Below are 24,835 nucleotides of genomic sequence, written 5' to 3' on the forward strand. Positions count from 1 at the left end.
ACTGCTTAGCTATGTGACCTTATCCAGGTTTTTGTATATAACCTGACTGACTCGTTCATAAAATTGAGGTAAACTCTGTCTCACTGAACAAGATACATAAAGAACCTGACATTGAGTGACATGTACAGATACCAAATTTCACATGTGTGGAATGGATTTTCTCAAAGTAGACAAGTCATTCTGCAAATGGGCAGTCAACCAGGTGAGAGATGGTTTAATTGGATACTGATGTTAGATTTTTATCCTAAGGCATGAGCATTTCTTTCCAGCATCTGTCTTCTAGTGACTGTCTTAGTCCTAGACAACCATCTGGCATAGAAGTGCCTTTGCAAAGTGGGAAAACCTCCCCGTTTGCTGTTGGTTCAGCTTTCTTCTCCCACTTCTGTCTCCCACTCAATATTCTTTCTGTTAGCTTCCGTCATTGTGTGCCCTTGTGTTTCTAAAAGTCAGGATTTATAAAATCTCTCTGGTCAGAGGTAGATTATGAAGTTAAAGCCTCTAAAGAAATGAGAAGAATTAGGTAGGTTTTGGTTCATATTAATGGCTTCTCTAGAGCCTAGTCCCTGCAGATGGTCAGGGCACCCGTTACTGTCAGCTACAGAGGAGAGTGAATCTGTGATTAATAGTGGAAGAGCACGTTGTATAAAGAGCACCAGGCAGAAGCTTGTGGACTTCATCTCAGCACAGCACAAAGCAGAACATGTGCTGCTTCGCTCAGTTGTGTCCTTAGTAATCTGTTGCTCTTGTTTAAACACACAGCTGGATCAGCTTCTGTGTGGTAGTAAAGCAGACACTTGGGATGCAAAGACACTGATGGAATGCTGCAGGCCAGATCACGGTTACACTCATGACAGGTAAGGCCTGGGCTCTGCCAGGTTTCAGACGCACACATAGGTCTAGGTTTTAAAGTTTGTTTACCTATTAAAGGAGGCTTTCCAATATTTCGGCTTCGTTTCTCTCAAGACTGGGACTTGAGGACCGAAAGGGGTTTTGGGCTTTTTTGCCACAAGTGTTTCTATGAAAATGGGCAGAATAGGCAAAGATGGGGATGCCAATGTCACCCCATTACCCATTTTATGTACAGTAGAGTAGAAATACCTGTACAGTCCCAGACAAGTCTCATTTATCACCAGAGTAACCATTCCATTTGAATTCCAGCTGTAACAACAGAACAAATTTGTGTGCATTTATAAAGTGAATTCATATGTAGTCATATTTACATTTAAGAGTCTCTAGCTCATTGTAAGTCAGAAGTATATTTTAATATGATGAGATAACTGATGTATTTATTTCTGTTGTAGTCGGGCTGTGAAGTTCTTGTTTGAGATTCTCAGTAGTTTTGATAATGAACAGCAGAGGTTATTTCTCCAGTTTGTGACAGGTAGCCCACGATTGCCTGTTGGAGGTGGGTACAACTATTGATTTATTGTAGCTGTGTGGAGGGGGGTGGTGAGAGAGTGTGTGTGTGCGCATGTAAAACTTCAGTGCCAACAGCAGGATATGTTTTTTGACTTACAAGTGCCTCTTAGTTCCCTGGTGACTCAAGTGGTAGAATCTGCCTGCAATGTGGGAGACCTGGGTTCAGTCCCTGGGTTGGGAAGATCCCCTGGATAAGGGAATGGCAACTCACTCCAGTATTCTTGCCTGGAGAATTCCATGGACAGAGGAGCCTGGAGGGCTACAGTCCATGGGGTTGCAAAGAGTCAGACATAACTGAGCAACTAACACTTTCTTCTTTCTAGTTATATAATATTGCAATGTTGAGTTTTTAGTGAACTGAGAGATAAGAGCGATCACTAGCAAGGCAGTTCATAGAGACTCTTAAACTGAAGTAGGATTGTTCATGTACATGTAATGCTGCTTCCCTCTATTCAGATTCTCAGGCATTTGTACATTTTATAAACCCTTAGATGAGAAGTGGTTCTAAAGTTTTTTTTTTCAGAAATGAATCCTAATATGGGTTGAGTTGACACTCTTTGAAAAACATAAGGAAAGCATAAAGCACTGTTGGCTGTCATGTTATAATGACTTTGAATGGTAATTAAAGCAGGTACCAGAGTCCTTACACTCAGTGTATCTTGAATGGGTAGAGTTCATTACCCAGGAAGAAAAAGTGCCTTCTGTGTGTGGTCATTTTGTGCAACAGAGCAGTGTGGGACATTTTCTGATGGAATAGATAAGAAAGGGTACCTATGCTTGTGATTCCAGACCGATTCTCCTCATGGTTGAGACACGAGTTTTCCCTGTGCTCTCTGGCAGGCGTCCTGTAAACTTAACACGTTCCTTTGTCCTTCTTCCTTCCCTCTTCATCAGGCTTCCGGAGCTTGAATCCACCTTTGACCATTGTCCGGAAGACCTTCGAGTCAACAGAGAACCCAGATGACTTCCTACCCTCTGTCATGACCTGTGTGAACTATCTTAAGTTGCCGGACTATTCAAGCCTCGAGATAATGCGGGAAAAGTTGTTGATGGCCGCGAGAGAAGGGCAGCAGTCGTTCCATCTTTCCTGATCACATCAGGAAGGGTGGTGACTGCCTGTTACAGCAAAAGACAGCAATCATGATTTCTTTTCTAAATGTGTCACCTGAGTCAAGGAAACATGTTACGCCTTCTCGTTGTAGGAAAATGGCTTGCAGAATATAAAAGAGACACTTGGTTCTTCATTAATGGCCCCATGGACTTAAAGTGATCAGGCCCTAAAACGTTGTTGTGATGAGGTTTCTTTAGCAAGTTCTTGTTTAAATTATCATTTATTTGACGAGTGAAGTTTTTAACTTGCTTTGCTGTGTGAAATTTAAAAAAGGGATGTTTTTCCAGGCTGAAACAATAAATGTCGCTGTGCAGTTTAATTCTGGGCTGTGTGTATCCATCTAGCTAAGTCTGCAGTTTTGCTTCCTCCAAAGACAACTCTTGTACAGAAATTTAGGCTCACTTGTGTTTGACAGAAACAGTTGAGCAGGTGAGCTCTGTGCTTTCTGCTCCGTGCCCTCCCACCCCTCTCGAGTTCCCCACCCCAACCCATGTACTGTCTGTGCCGCTCACACAGGTTTTTTGTGTACAAAATCCACAGTTGGTACATCTTCGTCAGCCATGGGCTTTTGTTGTTCCATGTTCTCAAATTAAGATACAATTTAAAGTTCATGGAATTAAAGTATATTGTCAGTATAATTCAGCCCTTATAACCAGGTAGCTTTTTCTAAGAGTTTAGATGTAACAGAGTTGTGGGGTATCACTGGCCTTAACACCAGGGACACACTAGGACTGTTCATTACATGATGATTCCTGCAACCACCCCCTCCTTAGTGGAGGCAGGGAGAGCTTGTTTGTTTCTTCTGTGTCGGTTAAAAAGTTCTGCAACTTGGGCTGGCCAATGTTTATTATTCTATGGCCAGAGCATTTTGAATTGATATATACGGTTTTAAGCAAAATTAGCAGTTTTCATTCCCTGTTGGAGTAAAAAAACAAAATTTTTTTTCTTTTCCCCTTTGTTCTCGTTTTTAAGTTTTTTCCCCACCGTCTTGCATTGTTCCAATCTCCTCTTCCCCTCCTCCCAGTGCTCACTTGCGACAAACATCCCAGCCTTTGTCTCAACACAGATCGAACACCTGTAAGCAGTGCTGTGTCCAGTTGTTTTATGTGCTGATTTCTCAAATCTGCAATAATTCATCAGGTTCCTGTTTTTACCTGAAAATAAATAAAGTTTGCTTCACCTTTTGGTTTATATTCTGTGCTGTATGCATAACTCTCAATTGTATAGATGCATCTCAACGCAAGCAGATCATCACAGCTCTATGATTTGCATCATGACTGATTGTGCTATTCAAAGAATTAAGAATAGCAACTTGAAGAACATAAAAAGTGGGAGGAGATTCCTTCCTTCCTTCCTAAGGTTCAAAATTAACCCAGTTGCATAAAATTTGAGAGAATTTCCATAGTTCATCTTTCTGAAAACGAGGGATGAACTAATTTTTTTTTAATTGGACTTTGAGAAATCAATTTTGTTTGTTCTAAAGTCTTACTTCATTGATGTAGAAACTCCTTTGTTCCCTATTCAACCTTAAAGAAATTCAGTGGCTTGTTTTATTTAGATTACTTTGTCGTTTTACACTCAAATGGCCTTATACGAGCATCTTCTTCATGAACCTGAGCAGTGACCCGGGTTGGGTGAGTTAGGTGGGATGAACAGTGAGTGGAGACTGAGGCACCTCCTGGGTCCTCGCAGAGGCTCTGGCGACCAAAGGGCTTCACCTTGGCATCGCCTTGAGGGAGCTGTTTTTCTGCAGTTCTAACAACACCAGGACCTGTGCAGTTTAATCAAGCAAAACTAGTTTTAATGAATGAACTCATTTGTTTTTAAACTGTTCTGAAACCTACCTTTTTACAAACTTTAAGCACAAAAGATTTTTGCCTGAACATAACATTTTTGTTCCTTGTTTTTTAAAGGATTCTGTTAAAATTTCCACATGTGTATAAACAGTGTTTCCTATTTGGATATCTGTATTTACCATTTCAGTCATTTCATGGCCCTGGCAAATTTGGCCTCATTGATGTCAGCATCTAATGAGTACGTTAGATGGTTTTTAAATCACACTCTGGAGCTTGATTGTGTCAAAGTCAGTAGTTAACCTGTTTAAAAGCTTTCAGTCCAGCTTAACTCCTTAATTTGGGGGTGGGGGGGGTTGGTCCTTGGTTAATTAGGGGCAGGAAGACTCTTGCCATTTTCAAGCAATCTGCCTTAGCAGAGGCCTTAATACTGCATCATAGGGAAAAATACCCTTCTTTTGCTGTTACTCCAGTTATGCCTTAAATTTATTTGCTGAGTAACCCTGTCACCACTCACTGCTCTCTTAAGGATGCTTTACACACATAGACAGTTGGATAGTGACTAAGACCTTGTTGTCCTTTATAGTTCTCTCTGAGGTGGAATCAGTCAGATGTTAGTCATAGCTAATACCGACTGTGGGGTTGACATTCAGATAGTGACCGATTTGCTCTGTTCTGTAGATGAAAACATTTTTGACTGTTTAAGAAGAAAGAGTTAGTGACATGTATTCCCCTCCCCCCAGCCTCTCCCTTCCACCTCCAAAGTGGATTGTGAGGGTCCGGTAGTCTCATTAGGAACAGACGAGAGAATTCTAGATGCTTTAGCCAAACCGTTCTACACAGTCCACGGGACACTTTCTGCTCTTCCCGTGCTTCAGCTCTGCTTCCCTGTGTTGGCGGTGATGGGGAACTGCCCTTCAACTTAGCATTCTCTGAAGAAGGTGGTGTCCTAAAGCCCTTGTGTCCGACGTTTGGCTCTTATGAGTTTGGCACATAACGTGGAAAGGAGAGGTGTAGCTGGCTGGCTGATGTCACTTCCTATCCTTCTCTGGGGCATCCTGTGCATAAAGGCTGTTTAAGGCCGAGTGACAGCCCCACCTAAGACATGAGATTCAGCTCTTGCTTTTTCCACAGTAAGGATTATTGCCAGCAAACTGAGCGTGTCTTCCTGGTAGTCCAACAGGTGTTGAGACTGCTCCCGATTCCTGTCAGTGAGTAGACTGAGGAAATGGGAATGTTGCTGATATTCCACGGGGGAAAAAAAATGTGATGAAAAAGAAGACTTGCTGGGGAAAGACCTAACTGCATTCAGAAACCAAGTCCTTCTGGGAGAGGTTCTGGATGCTGAGGTTCATTCTTCATCAGCAAAGATGAGCAAGCCTTTAATTGAGTTATCTTGGGCTTTGGTGGTTTTGACCCACTTTATTTTCCCTACTGTAATGAGAACATTGTTTGAAAATGTCATACTCTGTATTTCTGACTCTGAGAAATGCTTTTGTATGGGTCGTAGGTTTGACGTTGCAGTAGTTGACATACCTGGTAAGGGATAACCTAGTGACAAATCACTGAAAATGCTTCCTTTGTTACCTCAAAAGAAAAAAGAATCCGGACAAAATACAGCATTTATATTTATAGAAAATGGAGAATTGGCTGTTTTCAAGAACTCCAAGTTAATTCTTATGCAAGAAAAAGTTCTTAACTCTAAAGACTTGTTCTGCATCAAGGAGATACTCTTTAATATTGGAAGAGGTGGTTTTATTTTTACAACAAGCCTACTCATACTACCAAACCTATAACCAATTGCTGATCTCCTGTGTAAAGCATTTTTTTTTCTCTTATCTGAAACAGTGATTTATATGAACTGTTGGAATAATGGAACCTCAAAATACAGATGTGTATGTAAAATTGCATAAATGCACTGACTTCCTTCTCCCTGAATATATTTTTAATAAACAGCATTATCCTACATGGTCAGTTTTATTAAATTATGCACAACTAGAAGGTTCTTCTGAGAAGGGGTATGCTTGTGTGGGCAGCTTTTGGAAAGCTTCCTAATGAGGTAAGTAACAGTAATCTTAGCCTTTTGGGAAATAGATTACAGCAAGTTACAGGAGCTGGATGTATTCAGGGAGATGACCAGAGTACTTGGCTTGTTGGTAGAGAGAGATGGCAGTTGAAAACTCTGCAGTGGTGAAGCGGGGCCCTGGGGTCAGGAGGTGCTTGACAGTGCAGAGACATTAAAGCCTCCTTCTTGAAACCCCTTTAAGTCACTGTTCTGGCTTTCACGACTGGCTACTCTGCCCTTGACCAAGGTCTGGATCATCAGCCTATTTCACTGAAAGAGAAAAAGAAATATCAAATTGATTTAGGAAAGCAAAGGAAGTGGGGGTTTTGTTTGAGTGCTTTTTTTGTGTTTGTGTGCTGGGGTATAGCCGATGAACAATTTCGTGGTAGTCTCAGGTGGACAGTGAAGGGATTCAGCCATGCCTGCACATATATCTATTCTCCCCCAAATCCACCTCACATCCAGGCTACGACATAACTTGAACAGACTTCCATGTGCTATAGGTTCTTGCTGTCTTTGTTTTTTTAAGAGTGATGACTGAGTTTAGGGAGCGTTTTGTTGCTATTTTTAAGAGAACAAATGAAATATATATATGTATCAGTTCCGTTGCTTAGTCATGTCAGACTCTGCAACCCCAAGGATTGTAGCACGCCAGGTTTCCCTGTCCATCACCAACTCCCAGAGCTTGCTCAACCTCGCATCCCATCGAGTTGGTGATGCCATCCAACTATCTCATCCTCTGTTGTCCCCTTCTCCTGCCTTCAGTCTTTGCCAGCATCAGGGTCTTTTCCAACATACACACACACATAGATATACACAGCACAGCACACATGTACATACACACAACGTATATTCTGTATTGTCTTAGTATAACTACCAAAGGGCCAAACCACATTTTTCCCTTGATGAGTCCCTTGGTCTATAAAATGACTAAATCACAGATGAAGGGGCCTGCAAAGTACAAGCTCCCCCGGGCTGGCCTATGTGTAAAGTCTGTGCAGAATGTTTGCATCACTCACTCCAGGGTGGGGGTGGGCCTCAGAGGATCACATTTTTGGTTGATGCAGTTCTGTGGAGTTGACGGCATGTTGAGTTATGCAGAAGGTTTAAATCTTAATGACAGTTGTTTCCAATAGAAAACAGACCCTCTTGAGACCAGCACATGGGGGAGGGGTGCATTTCAGAACAGTTTTCCCATGCTCGCTGAAAGCCTATGCCATCCCTTCTTGTTCTCAGCCAGGCTAGCAACCTCAAGCTTATCTGTTTCCGGCCCTCCCCTTCTATGTGGGGAGGTCTGGGAGAGTGGTGCCCCTGGTACCTGAAATGATGCCGCCCTGCCTTTGCAAGGAGCTGCAAGGGAGCAGGCCCCAGAACCCCCAAGAGTCAGCCTGGGGATTCCAGGTAACCTTGATGGACACCAGAGGTGTTGATACCTCAGATACCCTGATGTGGCTTCAAGGCCCAGGCACAAAGGATGACTGTACTCTCCCTAGGAATTCAGGCTTCAGGAATAGATGTTAATATCCTCTCTGTGATTAAGATACATCGAAACATTCGTTAGGGATGCTATACCAAGAGTTTATTAAGAAAGTTGTGCTGAGGAGTATGAGGACAGAGAACATGAGATGGCTAAAGGGACAGGCCCGTGTTTACACTGTTAAATGCTATGTGCACCGTTGATGTGAAGATGTGGTTATTTGAAATGATCATAGAAAATTAACAGGAAACGCCCGACGTGCTGCATCTGGCTTTCACGCCTTAGGGAATCTGGGCCTCGGTAAAGACCCATTCATCCAGTTGGGCCTTTCTGATCCCAGAGTGTATCCTGATGTCATGTGGTGGACCAAGACTTAACAGCTCTTAGAATCCAGGAGTCCAAGTAATGTGCCAGGAGCCATGAGAAGGCCTTGTGGAAGAACATGCGCTGGAGCAAGAAGAGCTCTGGACAGTCAGGCCTGCCCTGGCCCTGGCCCTGGCCCCTCTTCCTGGGTAGGGTCATGACCCCTAACCTTGCTGGTGTTTGTCCTCTGCATTTGTCAAGCCAGTTCAGTCCTCTCTCAGGTCTCATTTTAGTGGTAATATTCATACAATCTGTAGGTAGCACCCCTTTCACCCCTGCTCTCCTGCCTCTTCCCTCTTCTTTCAACTTGGCTTCCTTTCCTCCCTTGAAATCTTTGATGTTAGTACTTGGATCTGAAGTTCTGTGTCTCTATAGGAGGTTTTGCTTCCCTGGTGGTGCAGAGGTTAAAGCATCTGCCTGCAATGCAGGAGACCTGGGTTTGATCCCTGGGTCGGAAAGATCCCCTGGAGAAGGAAATGGCAACCCACTCCAGTATTCTTGCCTGGAGAATCCCATGGACGGAGGAGCTTGGTGGGCTACAGTCCACTGGTCACAAAGAGTCAGACAGACTGAGCAACTTCACTTTCACTATTCATACAATCTTCAGTATGAGTCATTGCAATGCCTTCTGGTGTTTCTCCACAAAGTCACCCTATCATCCTGGTTGGCAAGGTCTTCCTGGTGGAGCATTTGGCTTCCCTGGCTCCTGATTCCAAATGTTAGCAGCACTCACACTCTAGTCACTGGGGCAATTGGAAATATCCTCTAATGCTTTGAAGCCTCCCAGATATCAGGGTGCTACTCCAGCTGAGAAACTGATTGTGTGTGGCAGCTTTTGGAAAGCTTTATATTTATATTTGGAAAGCTTTTGGAAAGTTTTATATTCAGCCAATAATTGTGGTTAATAACAAGTCAAAACTTTGCAGCACTTAGGAGCAGGCACAACTTAGGGATAAGGTGGTATGGTGGATAAGAATCTGCCTGCCAATGCAGGGGACCGAGGTTCAAGCTCTTCTCCAGGAAGATTCTACATGCTGTAGAGCAACTAAGCCCATGTGCCACAACTATTGACCCTACGAGCAACAACTACTGAAGCCTGCCCACCTAAAGCCTGTGCTCCACAATGAGAGAAGCCACGACCATGACAAGCCCACACACCAGCTAGAGAGGCCCTGCTCGTTGCAGCTAGAGAGAAGCCTGGGCAGCAAGGAAGACCTAGTGCAGCCAAAAATAAACTAACAATTATTTAGGCAGAAAAAGCCACAATTCTGTCCTCCCCCTCTCCACAAACACACACACACATACTGTACCTCTCCCTCCCATGAGGTCACACACACACACACACACACGCTATACCTCTCCCTCCCATGAGGTCACACACACACACACACACTATACCTCTCCCTCCCATAAGGTCACACACACATACACACACACACACTATACCTCTCCCTCCCATAAGGTCACACACACATACACACACACACACTATACCTCTCCCTCCCATAAGGAGGAATTCATTTTCCTTACCGCTCTGACATCCAGTTGCAGTGAGACCTACTGTGTTGGGAAAAGGATAGCCTCAGTCTTGTATCCAATACAACTAACTTTGAGAGAACTTTAAATTCAGGAAATATCATTGCCATTGTCCCTTTTCCAATTTAAAATCAGTCTTCACTAAATTCATTGAGAAAAGTTCAGCAGTTCTAGCTGATGTTAGAGGACATTATTAGGTAAATAGTCAAGCCATTGTTTACAACATTTTAGAATTACTTTACAAAGAAGTCGGTCTTTCAGCACCGAGTTATGGGCTAACAGAGTAAGCCAAATAAGCTTGCTTTTCTCCACGGACAGTGAAGCACTGTCTTAGACTTGTGTGCTCCCAGTGTTCTGACACATGACATTCCAGGTGGATTGACAGCATACAGAATCCATTTCCTCCCAAAGCACTAAACAGCGTTTGGACAAACAGAAGTAAGAAGCTGAGATTTTTGTGCTCTTTCTCTCCAACATAACCATGTTCCTTGCCCGTCTCACAGCACCCTTGGGGATGGGCAGGGGTGAGACAGGGAATCTTCAAAAACCAACCTGACATTCACCACAAAGTGGATGCATTTAGGGGAAAAAGTAGTTTTTTCTTAATCTTTTTTTTTTTTTCATTAACATGGAGATTTTCATTAAGATTGCATGGTCAAAGGAACATACTACAAATGTTTTTGTTTTCTTATTTTTTTTATTGGAGTAGAGTTGATTTACAATGTTGTATTAGTTTCAGATGTACAGCAAAGTGGATCAGTTATTATATATATATATATATATATATATGTTCACTCTTGACTTTTTTTTTCAGACCCTTTTCCCTTATAGGCCATTATAGAGTACTGAGTGGTTCCCTATGCTATACAACTGTTTCTTATAAGTTAACTATTTTATATATACTAGTGTGTATATCGGAGAAGGCAATGGCACCCCACTCCAGTACTCTTGCCTAGAAAATCCCATGGAGGGAGGAGCCTAGTGGGCTGCAGTCCATGGGGTCGCTAAGAGTCAGACATGACTGAGCGACTTCATTTTCACTTTTCACTTTCATGCATTAGAGAAGGAAATGGCAACCCACTCCAGTGTTCTTGCCTGGAGAATCCCAGGGACGGGGGAGTCTGGTGGGCTGCCATCTATGGGGTTGCACAGAGTCAGACACGACTGAAGCAACTTAGCAGCAGCAGCAGCAACACAGTCAGTGCAGACAACCCAGGAGAGAGAGAACATCAAAAAACAGGTTTTTTTTCTGGTGGCTGACACATTTAAAGGATCTGGGTCTATCAATTATGTTTGTTTGTTTGTTAGTTTTTTTGATGACAAAATTTTTAAACTCAAAGATGTGATTTGTTTCAATTCAGAGTTTGCAACTATTGATAAAATACTGTGAAATTGCCATATTAAACCTTTTTCTGATGTTCATAAAGCTTGTTATGAAGATTTCTTTTTATCTGCTGCAGTCTTTTAGCTTATTAAAATTTTATTTATTTTTTGGCCAGGATGTGTGGCATGTGGGATCTAGTTTCCCGACCATAGTGGAACCTGCGCCCCCTCTGTCGGAAGCATAGACTTAACAACTAGACCACCAATGAAGCCCCTGCCTTGGTATTTAGAAAGATGCCTGGTCTATAAATTTGGAGAACAGGGGTTCTTCTTCTTTGAATCTGACTTTGGAGCAGTCATGTAACTTTCACTGAGTGTTTCCTTATCTGTGAAATTATGGGAGTAGATGAGATTAACATCCTGCTCTCAAACTCTAAGCTTCAAATACCTGTCACAGTTCTTACACCAACTTTTCAGACCAATTTAACTGGTTTAAGAGGGTACATAGGTCCTTTTCTAGTTAAGCTGAACAAAATAATGTAACTGTTTCCTACATAGGTTGAATTTACCAAAAGTACCAGTCTTTTTGAAAATACTCTGAAGCTGCTTTTGGTCACCTATTAACACCAGGTATTAAAATGGCTCAGGAAATATTTTGATTCCATGTCTGGGTCTTTAAAATCCTTCTTAGTGTTTAGTTCCAGTGGATTTTCTGTTGGTTTGTTTAGCTACCAGGTGGCAGGTTAGGGAGTGGGGTTGGCTAGGACTGAGATGCTAATAACAGATACTGTTGGCTAGATCCTTCATCAAAACTCAGAGATGTACAGCTTCTCAGACCTGGGAGTGTCATTAGAAAGGTAAATAAAACTTCTATTTTAAAAAATGAGAACAGACGTGTGGACACAGGATGAGAAGGGAAGGGTGAGATGAATCAGATTACATTTGACATAAATGCAATACCAGGTATAAAACAGCTAACTAGTGGGAACCTGCTGTATAGCACAGGGAGCTCAGCTCAGTGGTCTATGATGACCTAGGTGGGTGGGATGGGGGTGGAGTGGGAGGGAGGTCCAGGAGGGAGGGGATATATGTATACATATAGCTGATTCATAGCTCAGTTGGTAAAGAATCTGCCTGCAATGCAGGAGACCCTGGTTTGATCCCTGGGTCAGGAAGATCCACTGGAGAAGGGATAGGCCACCCACTCCAGTATTACTGGGCTTCCCTTGTGGCTCAGCTGGTAAAGAATCCGTGTGCAGACTAGGGAGAAAGAGCAGGAAATGATGAGGATTAAATTATGATGAGTCCCCGAGAAGTCGCACAGCATCCACACCCCAAGGCTGAGTCCTCGACAGGACCGGGGACAGTGGCTTGTCAGTCTTGCTGGACTTGCTGACAGAGTCACCTTCCTCTAGTCCCTGGCTCTCAGCTTTCCATGGAAACCACAGAAAAGCCCTTCACGTGTTCATTGTTTTCATTTACCAGAACAAAGAAGCAACTAAATAAATTCAGCTTATTTGGGACTCCACGTGGTAGATGAGCTTGCTTTTCTTGTTGACACAAATCAACGGAATAGGATGCGGAATAGGATGAGGGCTGCCAAGATGAGCTTTTACTTTTAGGAATCACAGGCTCTGCACTGGGGGCTTCTCTGGTGACTCAGATGGTAAAGAATCTGCCCGCAATGTGGGAGATCCGAGTCCAGTCCCTGGGTCTGGAAGATCCCCTGGAGAAGGACCTGGCAACCCACTCAGTACTCTTGCCTGAAGAATCCTATGGACAGGGGAGCCTGGCGGGCTGCAGAGCCGGACACAGCTGAGCAACTAACACACACACACCTACCCTGCATTGAACATAACCTGCTTGTTGTTTTGTAGATTGTTTGCCACAAAACTTTGGTTCTTTAATCTACTCTTTCCTGCTCCACAGACTTATAATTGACTTTCTCCCAGTTTCTCAAAAAAGAGAAAACAAATCTCACTTCCTTCTCTTTTCTCTCCAAGATATGATATATGAGTGGGAGCTGAAGGCTTTTTTTTTTTTTGTCTGCACCACCCAGCTTACAAGATCTTAGTTCCCTGACCAGGGATTGAACCTGTACCCTCAGCAGTAAAAGTGTGGAGTCCTAACTACTGGACTGCCAGGTAATTCCCAAAGGTGTTTATTTTAGATTCCAGTATACCATGCACCCTGTAGGGAGAAATTAGCAAAGCAACTGAGGGCTCAGCCTTATTTTTCTCCTCTTTGGTTAGTATTGTTTGAGTCCCAGTTCTATTTGAAAGACAATAATAAGGTAGTTGTTTGTGTCTTTCTGTGTGTGTGCGTAAAATAAATCAAGTCACAGCCACAGAAAACAGTGACAGTGACAGCCTCTTCTAGCTGAATGGTACGGAAGTGTTACAAAGGTTACCCTCAGAACCAATCATTTGACTTAAAAAAAATTTGGCATCATCTAAATTTGAAAATGAATACGTTCTCTCTGTCATACCAGAAAAAAAAAAAAAAAAAAAAAAGGAATACCCTCTCTTAGGGACTTACTAAAAACTGAGAAAAGGAAAATAAAAATGTTTCTAGCTTAAGTAGGAAAACTCTAGAGCAGGGCCCTTCCTCAACCCCTTTGTTCAGGTCCCTGTAGCGTTGGGGCAGTAGGTCTCAGGCCTGGTCAAGCCGACTCCTAACCATGTACTGCGTCTGTCAACTGGACCTCAGCAGCCACTTAGGCGAATGGGATGCTCCTAGGTGCCAGGAGCCAGCGTGAGGAACTCCACCCTTGGCAAAGGTCATGAGGAAGGAGGCTCGGCATACGCAAAGGCAGGATCGAGCTTCAGGAAACCCCCTGTTCCCGAGCATCTACCCCCAAAACCAGAGTCTGTTTTATGCTCTCACCTTCACCTCTGACTTTATGGGGGGCTCTCCCCCATCACCATTTCTCTCGGAGAAGGAGTTAACTTGCAGCCCCAGTTAATAAAAATTCCTGGGCGTGACAAGAGTGTTTCAACTTACAAACTCCTCTGAAGTTTCTCTAGCCTGCCTGAGCGGGTTCGTCCGGCCACATGTGATTGTTTACATCCTCCCAACCGTGAGAGGCACAAGATGCTTTAAATTTTCTACATACAGACTCTTTTGAAAAGTTAGAAAATTATTAGTATAGTATAGTGTGTTGATTAGGAATTATATTGGTGAAGGGTTTTTCATTTATTGTGCCAATAATTACCGCTAATTCCCTGCCCTGGGTGTGACAAGGGTGTCTCAGGTCAAACCTCTCTGCTAACAGACTAGCTTGTGTGACAACCTCTCAACCATAAACAGCACAGAGAGTTTGGAGTATTTTGAAAGTCTTAATTAGCATAGGGCTTTTCTCATTGTTGAGTCAATGATTGCCCCCAGGCCTCCATATCCTTAGGCACCTGGGAATATATTAATCAATGTATTTGGAATATAAAAAAGGAAATATAGTAGTTTTTGATGTTAGCAATACTAGACTTTTTGAGTTAATGAATTTTCTCTTTTGTTATAGATCACTGTACTTTGTTATAAATCACTGCGTCCTTGCTATGCAAAAATGTAACTTTATCACTATCTTAAGACTAAATAGATCTTAAGGGGAACATTGGTGAAGGGTTTTCATTTGTTGAGCCAATATTTGCTGCTAAATCTCCATGTTCCCTGCCCTTATAATGAATATAACTAGCATATAGGAAAAATAAGTATTAACCTTTAAGATGAATCATGTTAAACCTTAGGCTAAATAAGTTACTTTCTTGATTGTAACCCGCTACACCCTCACCCTATAGGAATGCAACTTTATCTGCTACCTTCAGAGGGTGGCGCCTGGTTTAAGAAAAAACACCCTTGGAAAAAATAAGTTTTTTGGTTATCAGAAAGAAAGGATCATAAAATGTCAGCAGGCCTCATGGCCAGAAGATGATGTAAAACCCATAAGACCTTTGTATAATTTTATATGAAGCACCTGATTGTGACAAGGGTCAGGTCTGCTGACCCCTGCGTGACTCTGTATTCATCCCTATGTATAACAAAAGGTATATAAACAAACCTAAAAAATAAAGAAATCGGATCAGTTTCTGGAAAGACTGATTCCCCCGTGTCATTTTCTTCCCTTCTGGCTGAATTCCCATCTGGTACGTGGGTACTCACTAAGCCTGCTAATTTTGCCTGGGCTTCTAAGATCGGACTGGGGAGGCCTCAGTGCCTCCTCTCCTTCGGGAGAACGGAAAGACACCTGTGGCCTACATAGGTGGTGATTGGTATTCCACGTAAACCTAGTTATTCAGCCTCTTTTTCTCCACTAATTTTCCTACTACACTATCCATTTCTAATCTCTCTATATATCTGTAATGAAATAAGTTTTTTCCTAGGACACCTACTCCGTCTCCCCTTCGAATTACCCTGGACCCACCGGGGCTGGACCCCGGCACCTAGGTGGGTGGGATCCTCCTTCTGTTAAAGGGACATTCAATGCAGGTTTGCAGGTCATGAGCAGGTGCAGGTGATCCCCAGAGAGAGACTGACATCAGATAAACATACCACATATCACTTACACCACCTGGAGGAGATGCTTAATATTTTAAAAGCATGTTCAAATATTCAGAGGCATTTCTTTTTTCCATGTGCAGGTGACAGACTATGTTGTGAATCACTTATAGCTTAAAAAGGAGTTATTTGGTCAAAGGGCTTGGTTACCTTTGTAGCTACGAGTGGATGTCATTCACTGGCCTACGGGGTCATAGTCCTTTTCAAGGTGACATCAGTTTTGAACAGGTGTATAAGCATTTTCGTGTAGAATTTCATTTCATCCTGGTTTAGTTGTTCTCTTGATTGTAGTATGGCAACTCTTTCAGCATCTGTCCGGTTTAATTGTGAAATGGATGTGTGTAGAGCAGACTTCTCTCTGGCAACTCTGAGCCCCATCATTTAGGGCTAGCAAAGTTCTCAGCAATCATCTGGCCCAGCTTTCTCATGTTTCAGATGGCAAAAGAAGTCAGGAAAGGTGCAGGGACTTGATCTTGTTGCTGGTAAGAGCCATAGATAGAGGCTAATACTTCAAGCCCTGGGCTCCCTTTGCCAGACCTGGCCTTCTGAGAAGATCATGACATAGCATCAGAGTTGCCCCCTCCTCCCCGTCAATGTGAAATCTGTATCCCAGTGTCCTTTACCAGCATCTTCTTCTTCACGCATTGACCTCTCCTGCTCTTCAATCGTGCTGCTGTGTTTTCTTCTATACCTAGTCTCTTTCCAAGTCTTTTCACAACAGTACTGCTGACAGTCCAACACAGCAGCATTTTCTATCTTGATGTATCTTGTCGGATTGAATCTAGTAATTTATGGAAAAAAATGACATACCACAAACAAGTGGGGATTTATTCCAGATATGTGCTAAAATGAAACAGTTAATGTAATCCATCCATCACAAATGGCAACCTACCCCAGTCTTCTTGCCTGGAGAATCCCCCCATGGACAGAGGAGCCTGGCGGCTACAGTCCATGGGGCTGCTGCAGTCCACGGACATGACTGGAGTGACTTAGTACACACGAGTAAACCACCATCCATTACATCAACAAGCCCAGTAAGAAAACTCAGTCTTACGGTCATTCCAATCAATGCAGAAAAAGCGTTTAATAAAATCCAAGACCCATTCATGACACAAACACTCAAAAAACTAAGAGTAAAGTTTCCTCAACTTGATAAAAAAAAAATATATATATATATAAAATGTACAGCTAGCATTCATAATGGTGAGAATCTAGATGCTTTTTGCTCAAGATGCTCTTTTTATTACTCCTATTCAGCATAATACTGGAGATCTTAACTAGTGCCATAAGGCAAGAAAAAGATACAAGGTTTACAGATTGGAAAGAAAGAAATAAAAACACTCTTCTTTGCTTTTTTGCCTATTTATTGCTCTCAGCTTGTTCTACATTTTTTTTCTTAATTTATTTATTTATTTTTAATTTTTACTTTACAATTCTGTATTGGTTTTGGCATAGATTGACATGAATCCACCACAGGTGTTCTACATTTTAATGCTCATTTGAGGTTGATTTTATTAGAAGGTTTTGGCTAACTTCATACATTCACTCTTGATTATGAGAGCTTTTTTTCCCTCTTGGGAGAATATACATTTTATAATAGGGCTCCCTAGAAAGAGTTAAGCATGGTTATAGGGCTACAGGAATGGGAGGCTGGTTAGATGAGAAAATGATAAGTTTTGAGGTGAATTATTCCTTAATTCTCATCCAAGCCTGCCTCTCACTTCCTGTTACTGAAACTTTCTGACCTCTCAGCTTCTTAAGTCAGAAGACAAGAGTCATAATATCTGCCTTGTATTTGTGGTGAGGATTAAATGTGATAAAATAATATAAATCACCTTTACTAAAAACACATCCAGGATATATGATTATTGTAGTGATGAAACCTCAGTGAAGAAAAACTGATGGGAGCTAAGACCTGGGGGAAATATGAGGAAAGGTTCAAGGACAAAGAAGTATCAATAGTTAATGTTGGTCTTGATGGGTGAATAAGAGAACAATAATAAAGCTAATCAGTGTTGCTGCAGAGGGAATGTTCTAGAGCCTGCCTAGGTGTCCAGTGGGTTGGGTGGTCTGCAGCATAGCAGTGATTCATACAAACACTCATTTACCCTTGCTTCAGAGATATTTGGGGTTGGTTATGCTCCCTAGGACTCAGTGTGGATAACGGAGTGTTTGAACCTGGGACTCCTCACTGTGCAGAACTAAAGACATTTCCAGTTGCTTGCTTATCCCTGCTTCCCATTCAGATTCTATACTCTTGTCTATAATGTGTTCCTTATATTCTCCGCAACTTCTGCCGTTGCCCCTGCAGGAATGGAGTTTCTCTGTCAAGGGTCTCCCATCATCCTGTCTCTGCTGATTCAGCCATTTGCTTAATGGTTTTGCAGAGAACGGGGAAAGGCCTCCTATAATGGTCTAAAGTGAGAGTAGCTAGAGATGGTAGTCGAGGAGAACACAGGCAGGACAATCTGAGGTATGACCCCCTTAGAGCTATAAGCGTGGAGTCTGAACCTTGCCCCTAGAAAGAGAAAATGCACAGTGTAACTCTTTATCTCCTATTTTATCCTTACTCAAGTGCCTTTGTATCAATTATACTCTCTGAAATATAATACCCCAAGCTCTCAGTTCAGAAATAAGCTACCCATACCCTGACACATTGCCTGTGAAGATGGTTGTCTCTTCTCACTTGCTCAGTTTCTAAGAGATAACTGCTGCTGCTGCTGCTAAGTCGCTTCAGTCGTGTCCAACTCTGTGCGACCCCATAGACAGCAGCCCACCAGGCTCCCCCCGTCCCTGGGATTCTCCAGGCAAGAACACTGGAGTGGGTTGCCATTTCCTTCTCCAATGCATGAAAGTGAAAAGTGAAAGTGAAGTCGCTCAGTCTTGTCCAACTCTTAGCGACCCCATGGACTGCAGCCCACCAGGCTTCTCCATCCATGGGACTTTCCAGGCAAGAGTACTGGAGTGGGGTGCCATTGCCTTCTCCACAGAGATAACACACGGTGCCTATTATTTCATTCTAAGCTTTATTATGTCCTTCCTTCTTGCTTTGCATTTATTTATTGAAATATGTATGTTTATTTATTTTTGGCCACCTTGGGTCATAGTTGTGGTATTCTGGCTCAGTAGTTGCCCTGCAGCACGTGGGATGGTGATTCCCCAGCCAGAGATTGAACCCACATCCCCTGCATTGGAAGGCAGATTCTTAACAACTGGACCACCAGGGAAGTCCCTTGCTTTGCCTGTAGACTGTTCTTGAAAGTTTCTTTCTCTTTTCTGATCTTTTGCTTAGTCGTCCATTCAATATTAAAGTGAAGTATGAAATCTCTATATTGTTTCATTCTCCCTTTCATTTCATCAGTTTTGCTTCATGGTTTGGGGGCTGTGTTTTTAGGAGCATGTATGAGGTAAGGTGAAGTCGCGCAGTCATGTCCGACTCTTTGCGACCCTGTAGACTGTAGCCTACCAGGCTCCTCCATCCATTGGATTCTCCAGGCAAGAATACTGGAGTGGATTGCCATTTCCTTCTCCAGGGGATCTTCCCGACCCAGGGATCGAACCCAGGTCTCCCTCGTTGGAGGCAGACGCTTTAACCTCTGAGCAACCATGTATATTTATAACTTTATATGTCTTCCTGATGGATTTACCCACTAGTGAATTTTCCATTTCAGTTATTGTGCTTTTCAACTCCAGAATTTCTCTTTTTATCATAATTCATATCATATAATTGATACTCTCTATTTTAGAAACATTTTACTCAGCCCTTCCTTTAATTTTTGATACATTAAAAAAATTCTTTGAATATGTTTTTATAGCTCTTTAAAAATCTTTAACGAGTCAAATGTCTAGGTTTCTACTGATGAATCCCCCTCCTTCTACTGTGTATAAATCATGCTTTTCTGTTTCTTTGCATGCCTTGCATTTTTTAAAATTTGATATTTTAAACAATATAGCAATTCTGGAAATCCTATTCACCCCTTCTGTAGGGTTTGATGTTGTTACCATTAGCTGTTGTTTCTTTAGTGGCTTTTCTGGGCTAATTCTGCATAATCTGTATTTTTGTTCGTATATGGTCACTGTAGTCTCTGCTTGGTTAGTTTGATGGACAGCTAATGATTGGACACAGGTTTTATTTTTTAATTTACTTTTTTGACATGTACTATACACGTACACTGCTATATTTATTTATTTATTTTTTGGCTGTTCTGGGTCCTTGTTGCTGCATACGGGCTTTCTCTAGTTGCGAGAGCAGAGGTGGTGGTGGTGTCTGCTCTCTAGTTGCATTGCCCAGGCTTCTCATTGCAGTGGGTTCTCTTATTATGGAGCAGAGGCTCTAGGTATACAGGCTTCAATAATTGCTCGTAGAGCCTCTTTAGTTGTGGCATGCAAGCTCAGTTGTTGTGGCTTTCAGGCTCTGGAGCATGGCCTCAGTCATTGGTGACACACAGGCTTAGTTGCTTCAGGGCATGTGGGATCTTCCCGGACCAAGGATTGAACCCATGTCTCCTGCATTGGCAGGAGTGAATTCCAATCCACTGCACCATCAGGAAAGTCCCACAGGTTTCTTTAAGTGCATGAAACAGTAAGTCTATTAGTCTTTGCTTTCCCTCTGTGGGGATGTATGTATATTGGGACATGCCTTCAATCCTCAGGCAGTTCAGTTCAGTTCAGTCGCTCAGTCGTGTCCAACTCTTTGTAACACCATGGACTGGAGCATGCCAGGCTTCCCTGTCCATCACCATCTCCCAGAGCTTGCTCAAACTCATGGCCATCGAGTCGGTGATGCCATCCAACCGTCTCATCCTCTGTCGTCCCCTTCTCCTCCTGCCTTCAATCTTTCCCAGCATCCAGGTCTTTTCCAATGAGTCAGTTCTTCGCATCAGGTGGCCAAAGTATTGGAGTTTCAACTTCAACGTCAGTCCTTCCAATGAATGTTCAGGACTGATTTCCTTTAGGATTAACTGGTTTGATCTTCTTGCAGTCCAAGGGACTCTCAGGAGTTTTCTCCAACACCACAGTTCAAAAGCATCAACTTTCCAGCGCTCAGCTTTCTTGATGGTCCAACTCTCACATTCATACATGGCTACTGGAAAAACCACAGCTTTGACTGTACTTACCTTTGTTGGCAAAGTAATGTCTTTCCTTTTAAATAGCCTGTCTAGGTTGATAATAGGTTTTCTTCCAAGGAGCAAGCGTCTTTTAATTTCATGGCTGCAGTCTCCACCTGCAGTGATTTTGAAACCCAAGAAAATAAAATCTGTCACTATTTCCAGTGGCTCCCCATCTGTTGCCATGAAGTGATGTGACAGGATACCATGATCTTTGTTTTTTGAATGTTGATTTTTAAGCCAACTTTTTCATTCTCCTCTTTCACTTTCATAAAGAGGCTCTTTAGTTCTTGCAGTTTACAGTTCTACCTTAGATTTCCTCTCTGGCTTCCAGAGTGACTCAAAGTCAGACAGAAGGGAGAGATTACGGTCTTTTCATGTCTTTCCTAGGCATGCGCATGGGACTGAAAATGCACGCAGTCTACTAGATTCCCAGGAATATGTCAGAGCTTTTCCAACCCCCCTGTGGACATCTTGGAGAAGGAAATGGCAACCCACTCCACTATTCTTGCCCAGAGAACCCTGTGGGCAGAGGAGCCTGGGAGGCTATAGTCCATAGGATCGCAAAGAGTCAGACCTGACTGAAATGACTAAACACATGGGCATCTCATTTCCCAGCTTTTAAAAAAGTTTTTCAGTCAGTCCCAAGTGCTATTTCTACCTCAGGCATCTGCAGTGTTAAACAACTGACATATATTGTCTTCTGTTTGTTTGCAAATGCCCTGGGAGTAGGGTCATTTGAACAGAGTGAGTTTTGAGTAAGGTCACCCAGTGATAACCTTGAGAAGAGTACTTTTCAGGATGCTTCTAGGTAGGTCAAATGGTGAAAGTTCTCTGGGGTTAGGCTTAGAGGAGCTCCAGACCCTTTTTCCTCCCTCCAGTGGTTGCAAGGCTGATCATTTTCACAGTGATCATAGTTGTGGGGTTGTTAGTTTTCAAGGCTACCAGGGAGCTGGGGAAATGGGGATAGGACTGGGACAAGGGAAAGGACAGAGCTCATTGTTCTTACTGAGATTCAGCAGGTTTTCTTGAATACATGTATCTTGATGATTGCACATCTTTGGTTAATTTCCAGAGTTCTGAAAAAGTTGTTTTTGACAATTTTCCCAGTGTTCTCATTGCTTTTATGGAGGCATGGATTGACGTCCTTATTCCACGATTTCAGAAATGTTTCTACAGTGATTAGGTAATAGATGGGTGTGTGTGAAGAAGTGGGGAGAGATCATAGGGTGGGTGTGAATATAGTTGAATTTGTAGACCAAAGCCACCATGGTAGGAGCAGTTTGTAGAAATGAAGGAGGAAACAGAACAGGCTCTATCTTGAAAGCAGGACTCCATCTTGGGCCAGACTGTGGACTTTGAGCTATATGCCCAGTATTTATGGAAAAGACATCAGTTCAGTTCCGTTCAGTCCCTCAGTCAGGTCTGACTCTTTGCGACCCCATGAATCACAGCACGCCAGGCCTCTCTGTCCATCACCAACTCCCAGAGTTCAGTCAGACTCACGTCCATTGAGTTGGTGATGCCATCCAGCCATCTCATCCTCTGTCATCCCCTTCTCCTCCTGCCCCCAGTCCCTCCCAACTGGAAAACCAGGCCCCTGGAAGGAAGAGCCCCAGGGCTCTCCATTGCCTAAAAGAATACCCTAATTATTTGTGTAACCAAATAGAATCATACATCTATTATGCTTATTGAGGTCTGACCACAGGCCTATTGATAATTGTCACTGTTAACTACCTAGGCTTAAGGCATATGATCACGGGTTAACTTTGATTGTATCTTTCTTTTTCCTTTGTTCAGACTAGTTTCAGGGAACCTATACACTTAGGGTATATAAGGTTTTCACAAAAACTGGTTGGGGTCCTTGGCTAAGAGGAGACTACCTTGAGCCCACCGGTGTAATAAACTGTACTTCACTATCTGCGTTGTCCTTCTGAGTGGGTTTGTTTTCCAGAATGCATGGCTACAATAGGAAGTTCCCCCCACCTCACTATAAAAGTGCAGTTATCCTTTGATACACACTGGAAGTTGGTTCCAGGACCCCTCCCCACCTAGGGACACCCCAATCTGCAAATGCTCGTCCCTTATATAAGATGTTATATTTAGTAAAGTTGCCTCTCCATGTATAACCCACACATATGGAGGTTTGATTGTAATAACTTCCTTGCTTGTATCTAAAATTCCATGCTTTGGGAGCAGTTCTTACGGTGAGAATGGTGTGGGTATGTGTGTACTACCTAACTTCTTTTTTTTAATGCACATAACAGAACCATCAGAAAGATAGGTAGAGTTCACTCAGTTGTTTCTTTGCTTAGCCAGAAGGAAATTCTCTGAATGAGAATTTGACCTGAGTAGAGGTGGGGGTTGTTGAGAAGTCAGGAGGAGAGGCTAGGGGACACAGAGGACAGGTGCTAAAGACAGAGATCTTCTGTTTTCCAGATTTCCTGAAAACTCCCTCCGTGTAGATTGGGAGGTGGTGTATGTGTGTGCACATCCATACACATGTGTGTTTGTTTATGGTTAGAAGATCATAGAAGAGGAGGTAAAGAGGCTCCTGGACTGCGGTCAACAGAAAAAAACGCCAAAACTAAAAGCTGAGAATTACATTTTGACAGACTTTCTGAAGACTTTCCCTGGGAGGCAGCCTCTCAGACAGCTCTGAGGGACATTTTTGAAGTGGTAAGGGTGGAGCCCAGATATGTAGAAGTTTTTTCAACAGAAACCAGGTGGTCGGCATCAAAGGATAACTGTTAATTAAAGAAAAACTAGACATCTCAAGTTAATGAATTTAGTGTTTTTCTCTGTATGGGAATATGCAAGACTTTGAGCTCATTGAAATCATTCCTTTGATATGCACTTTAGCTATCTATTTTTTTTCCATCCTGAATCCCCTCAGGGTGCACAGTGGTGGGGTGCTGAGGAGGCGGGGGTGTTGAGGGATGTTGACTGTAGTGGTTGATGGATTGGTGGACACCACATCCGTTGTTTACTGATTCGGCAGGCAACTGGAAGGAAATCAAACCAGTCAATCCTAAAGGAAATCAACACTGAATATTCATTGGAAGGACTGATATTGAAGTTGAAACTCCAATACTTTGGCCACCTAATGCGAAGAACTGACTCATTTGAAAAGACCCTGATGTTAGGAAAGATTGAGGGCAGGAGAAGGGGATGACAGAGGATGAGATGGTTGGATGACATCACCAACTCAATGGACATGAGTTTGAGCAAACTCCGGGAGATGGTAAAGGACAGGGAAGCCTGGTGTGCTGCAGTCCATGGGGTCTCAAAGAGTCAACTGAATGAAGACACAATTGAATGACTGAACTACTACAACAACAACGGCAGGCAATTTTCTTCATCCCCAACTGAAAGTCGGAAGGCAGGATAACTTGCTCTTCTAAGTCATGTGTCTCTGACTGGGTCCCTCTTTCTGCTTCAGTTTTAATGTCCATGAAAACAGTGCTAATGAGCTAGTCTAAGGTATTTCTGGCCAGAAATCCTAAAGATCAATGAAGTAGAAGTCTGCAAAATATAGCAAATCACATTTAAAGTGACCTAGTAAGAACTTGGAGAAGGCAATGGCACCCTACTCCAGTACTCTTGCCTGGAAAATCCCATGGATGGAGGAGCCTGGTAGGCTGCAGTCCGTGGGGTCAATAAGAGTCGGGCATGACTGAGCGACTTCACTTTCACTTTTCGCTTTCATGAATTGGAGAAGGAAATGGCAACCCACTCCAGTGTTCATGCCTGGAGAATCCCAGGGACAGGGGAGCCTGGTGGGCTGCCGTCTATGGGGTTGCACAGAGTCAGACACGACTGAGGCGACTTAGCAGCAGCAGCAGCAGCAGCAAGAGCTTGAAAGCTTTTCAAACGTATTTTGGAAGTATTTTTCCCTTTTATATACACAAGGAAACAAACAAACAAAAATCTACTGAATTCCACACTAAGCTGTGACATCTTTTTAAAATATTTATTTGGTTGCACCCAGTCTCAGTTGCAGCATGTGGGATCTAATTCCCTGACCAGGGATTGAACCTGGGCCCCTGCATTGGGAGTGCAGAGTCTTATCCACTGAACCACCAGGGA

The 24,835-nt window shown here is 42.9% G+C and overlaps 1 protein-coding gene and 1 non-coding gene across 17 annotated transcripts in view; one reads left to right on the plus strand and one right to left on the minus strand.

The window, feature by feature from the left end:
- Positions 1-6,289, plus strand: part of TRIP12 (thyroid hormone receptor interactor 12) — a 158,851-nt gene extending 152,562 nt beyond the window's left edge. For 9 of the 16 annotated variants that reach the window (XM_040228161.1, XM_040228169.1, XM_040228172.1 and 6 more), the window contains 3 exons: positions 760-854; positions 1,302-1,405; positions 2,314-2,849. In XM_040228161.1, coding sequence (XP_040084095.1) covers positions 760-854; positions 1,302-1,405; positions 2,314-2,510 — 396 coding nt within the window. In that variant the 3' untranslated portion in view covers positions 2,511-2,849. Of the gene's footprint in view, positions 1-759; positions 855-1,301; positions 1,406-2,313 lie in introns of all 16 variants that reach the window. The other 7 variants (XM_040228171.1, XM_040228173.1, XM_040228163.1 and 4 more) reach the window with 2 other exon arrangements.
- An 18,474-nt stretch (positions 6,290-24,763) lies between these two features.
- TRNAG-CCC lies at positions 24,764-24,835 on the minus strand. Its single transcript has one exon. It is a non-coding gene; the product is annotated as a tRNA-Gly (tRNA).

The sequence above is a fragment of the Oryx dammah genome, unplaced genomic scaffold (genome assembly GCF_014754425.2).
Source record: "Oryx dammah isolate SB20612 unplaced genomic scaffold, SCBI_Odam_1.1 HiC_scaffold_27, whole genome shotgun sequence".
NCBI lineage: Eukaryota > Metazoa > Chordata > Mammalia > Artiodactyla > Bovidae > Oryx > Oryx dammah.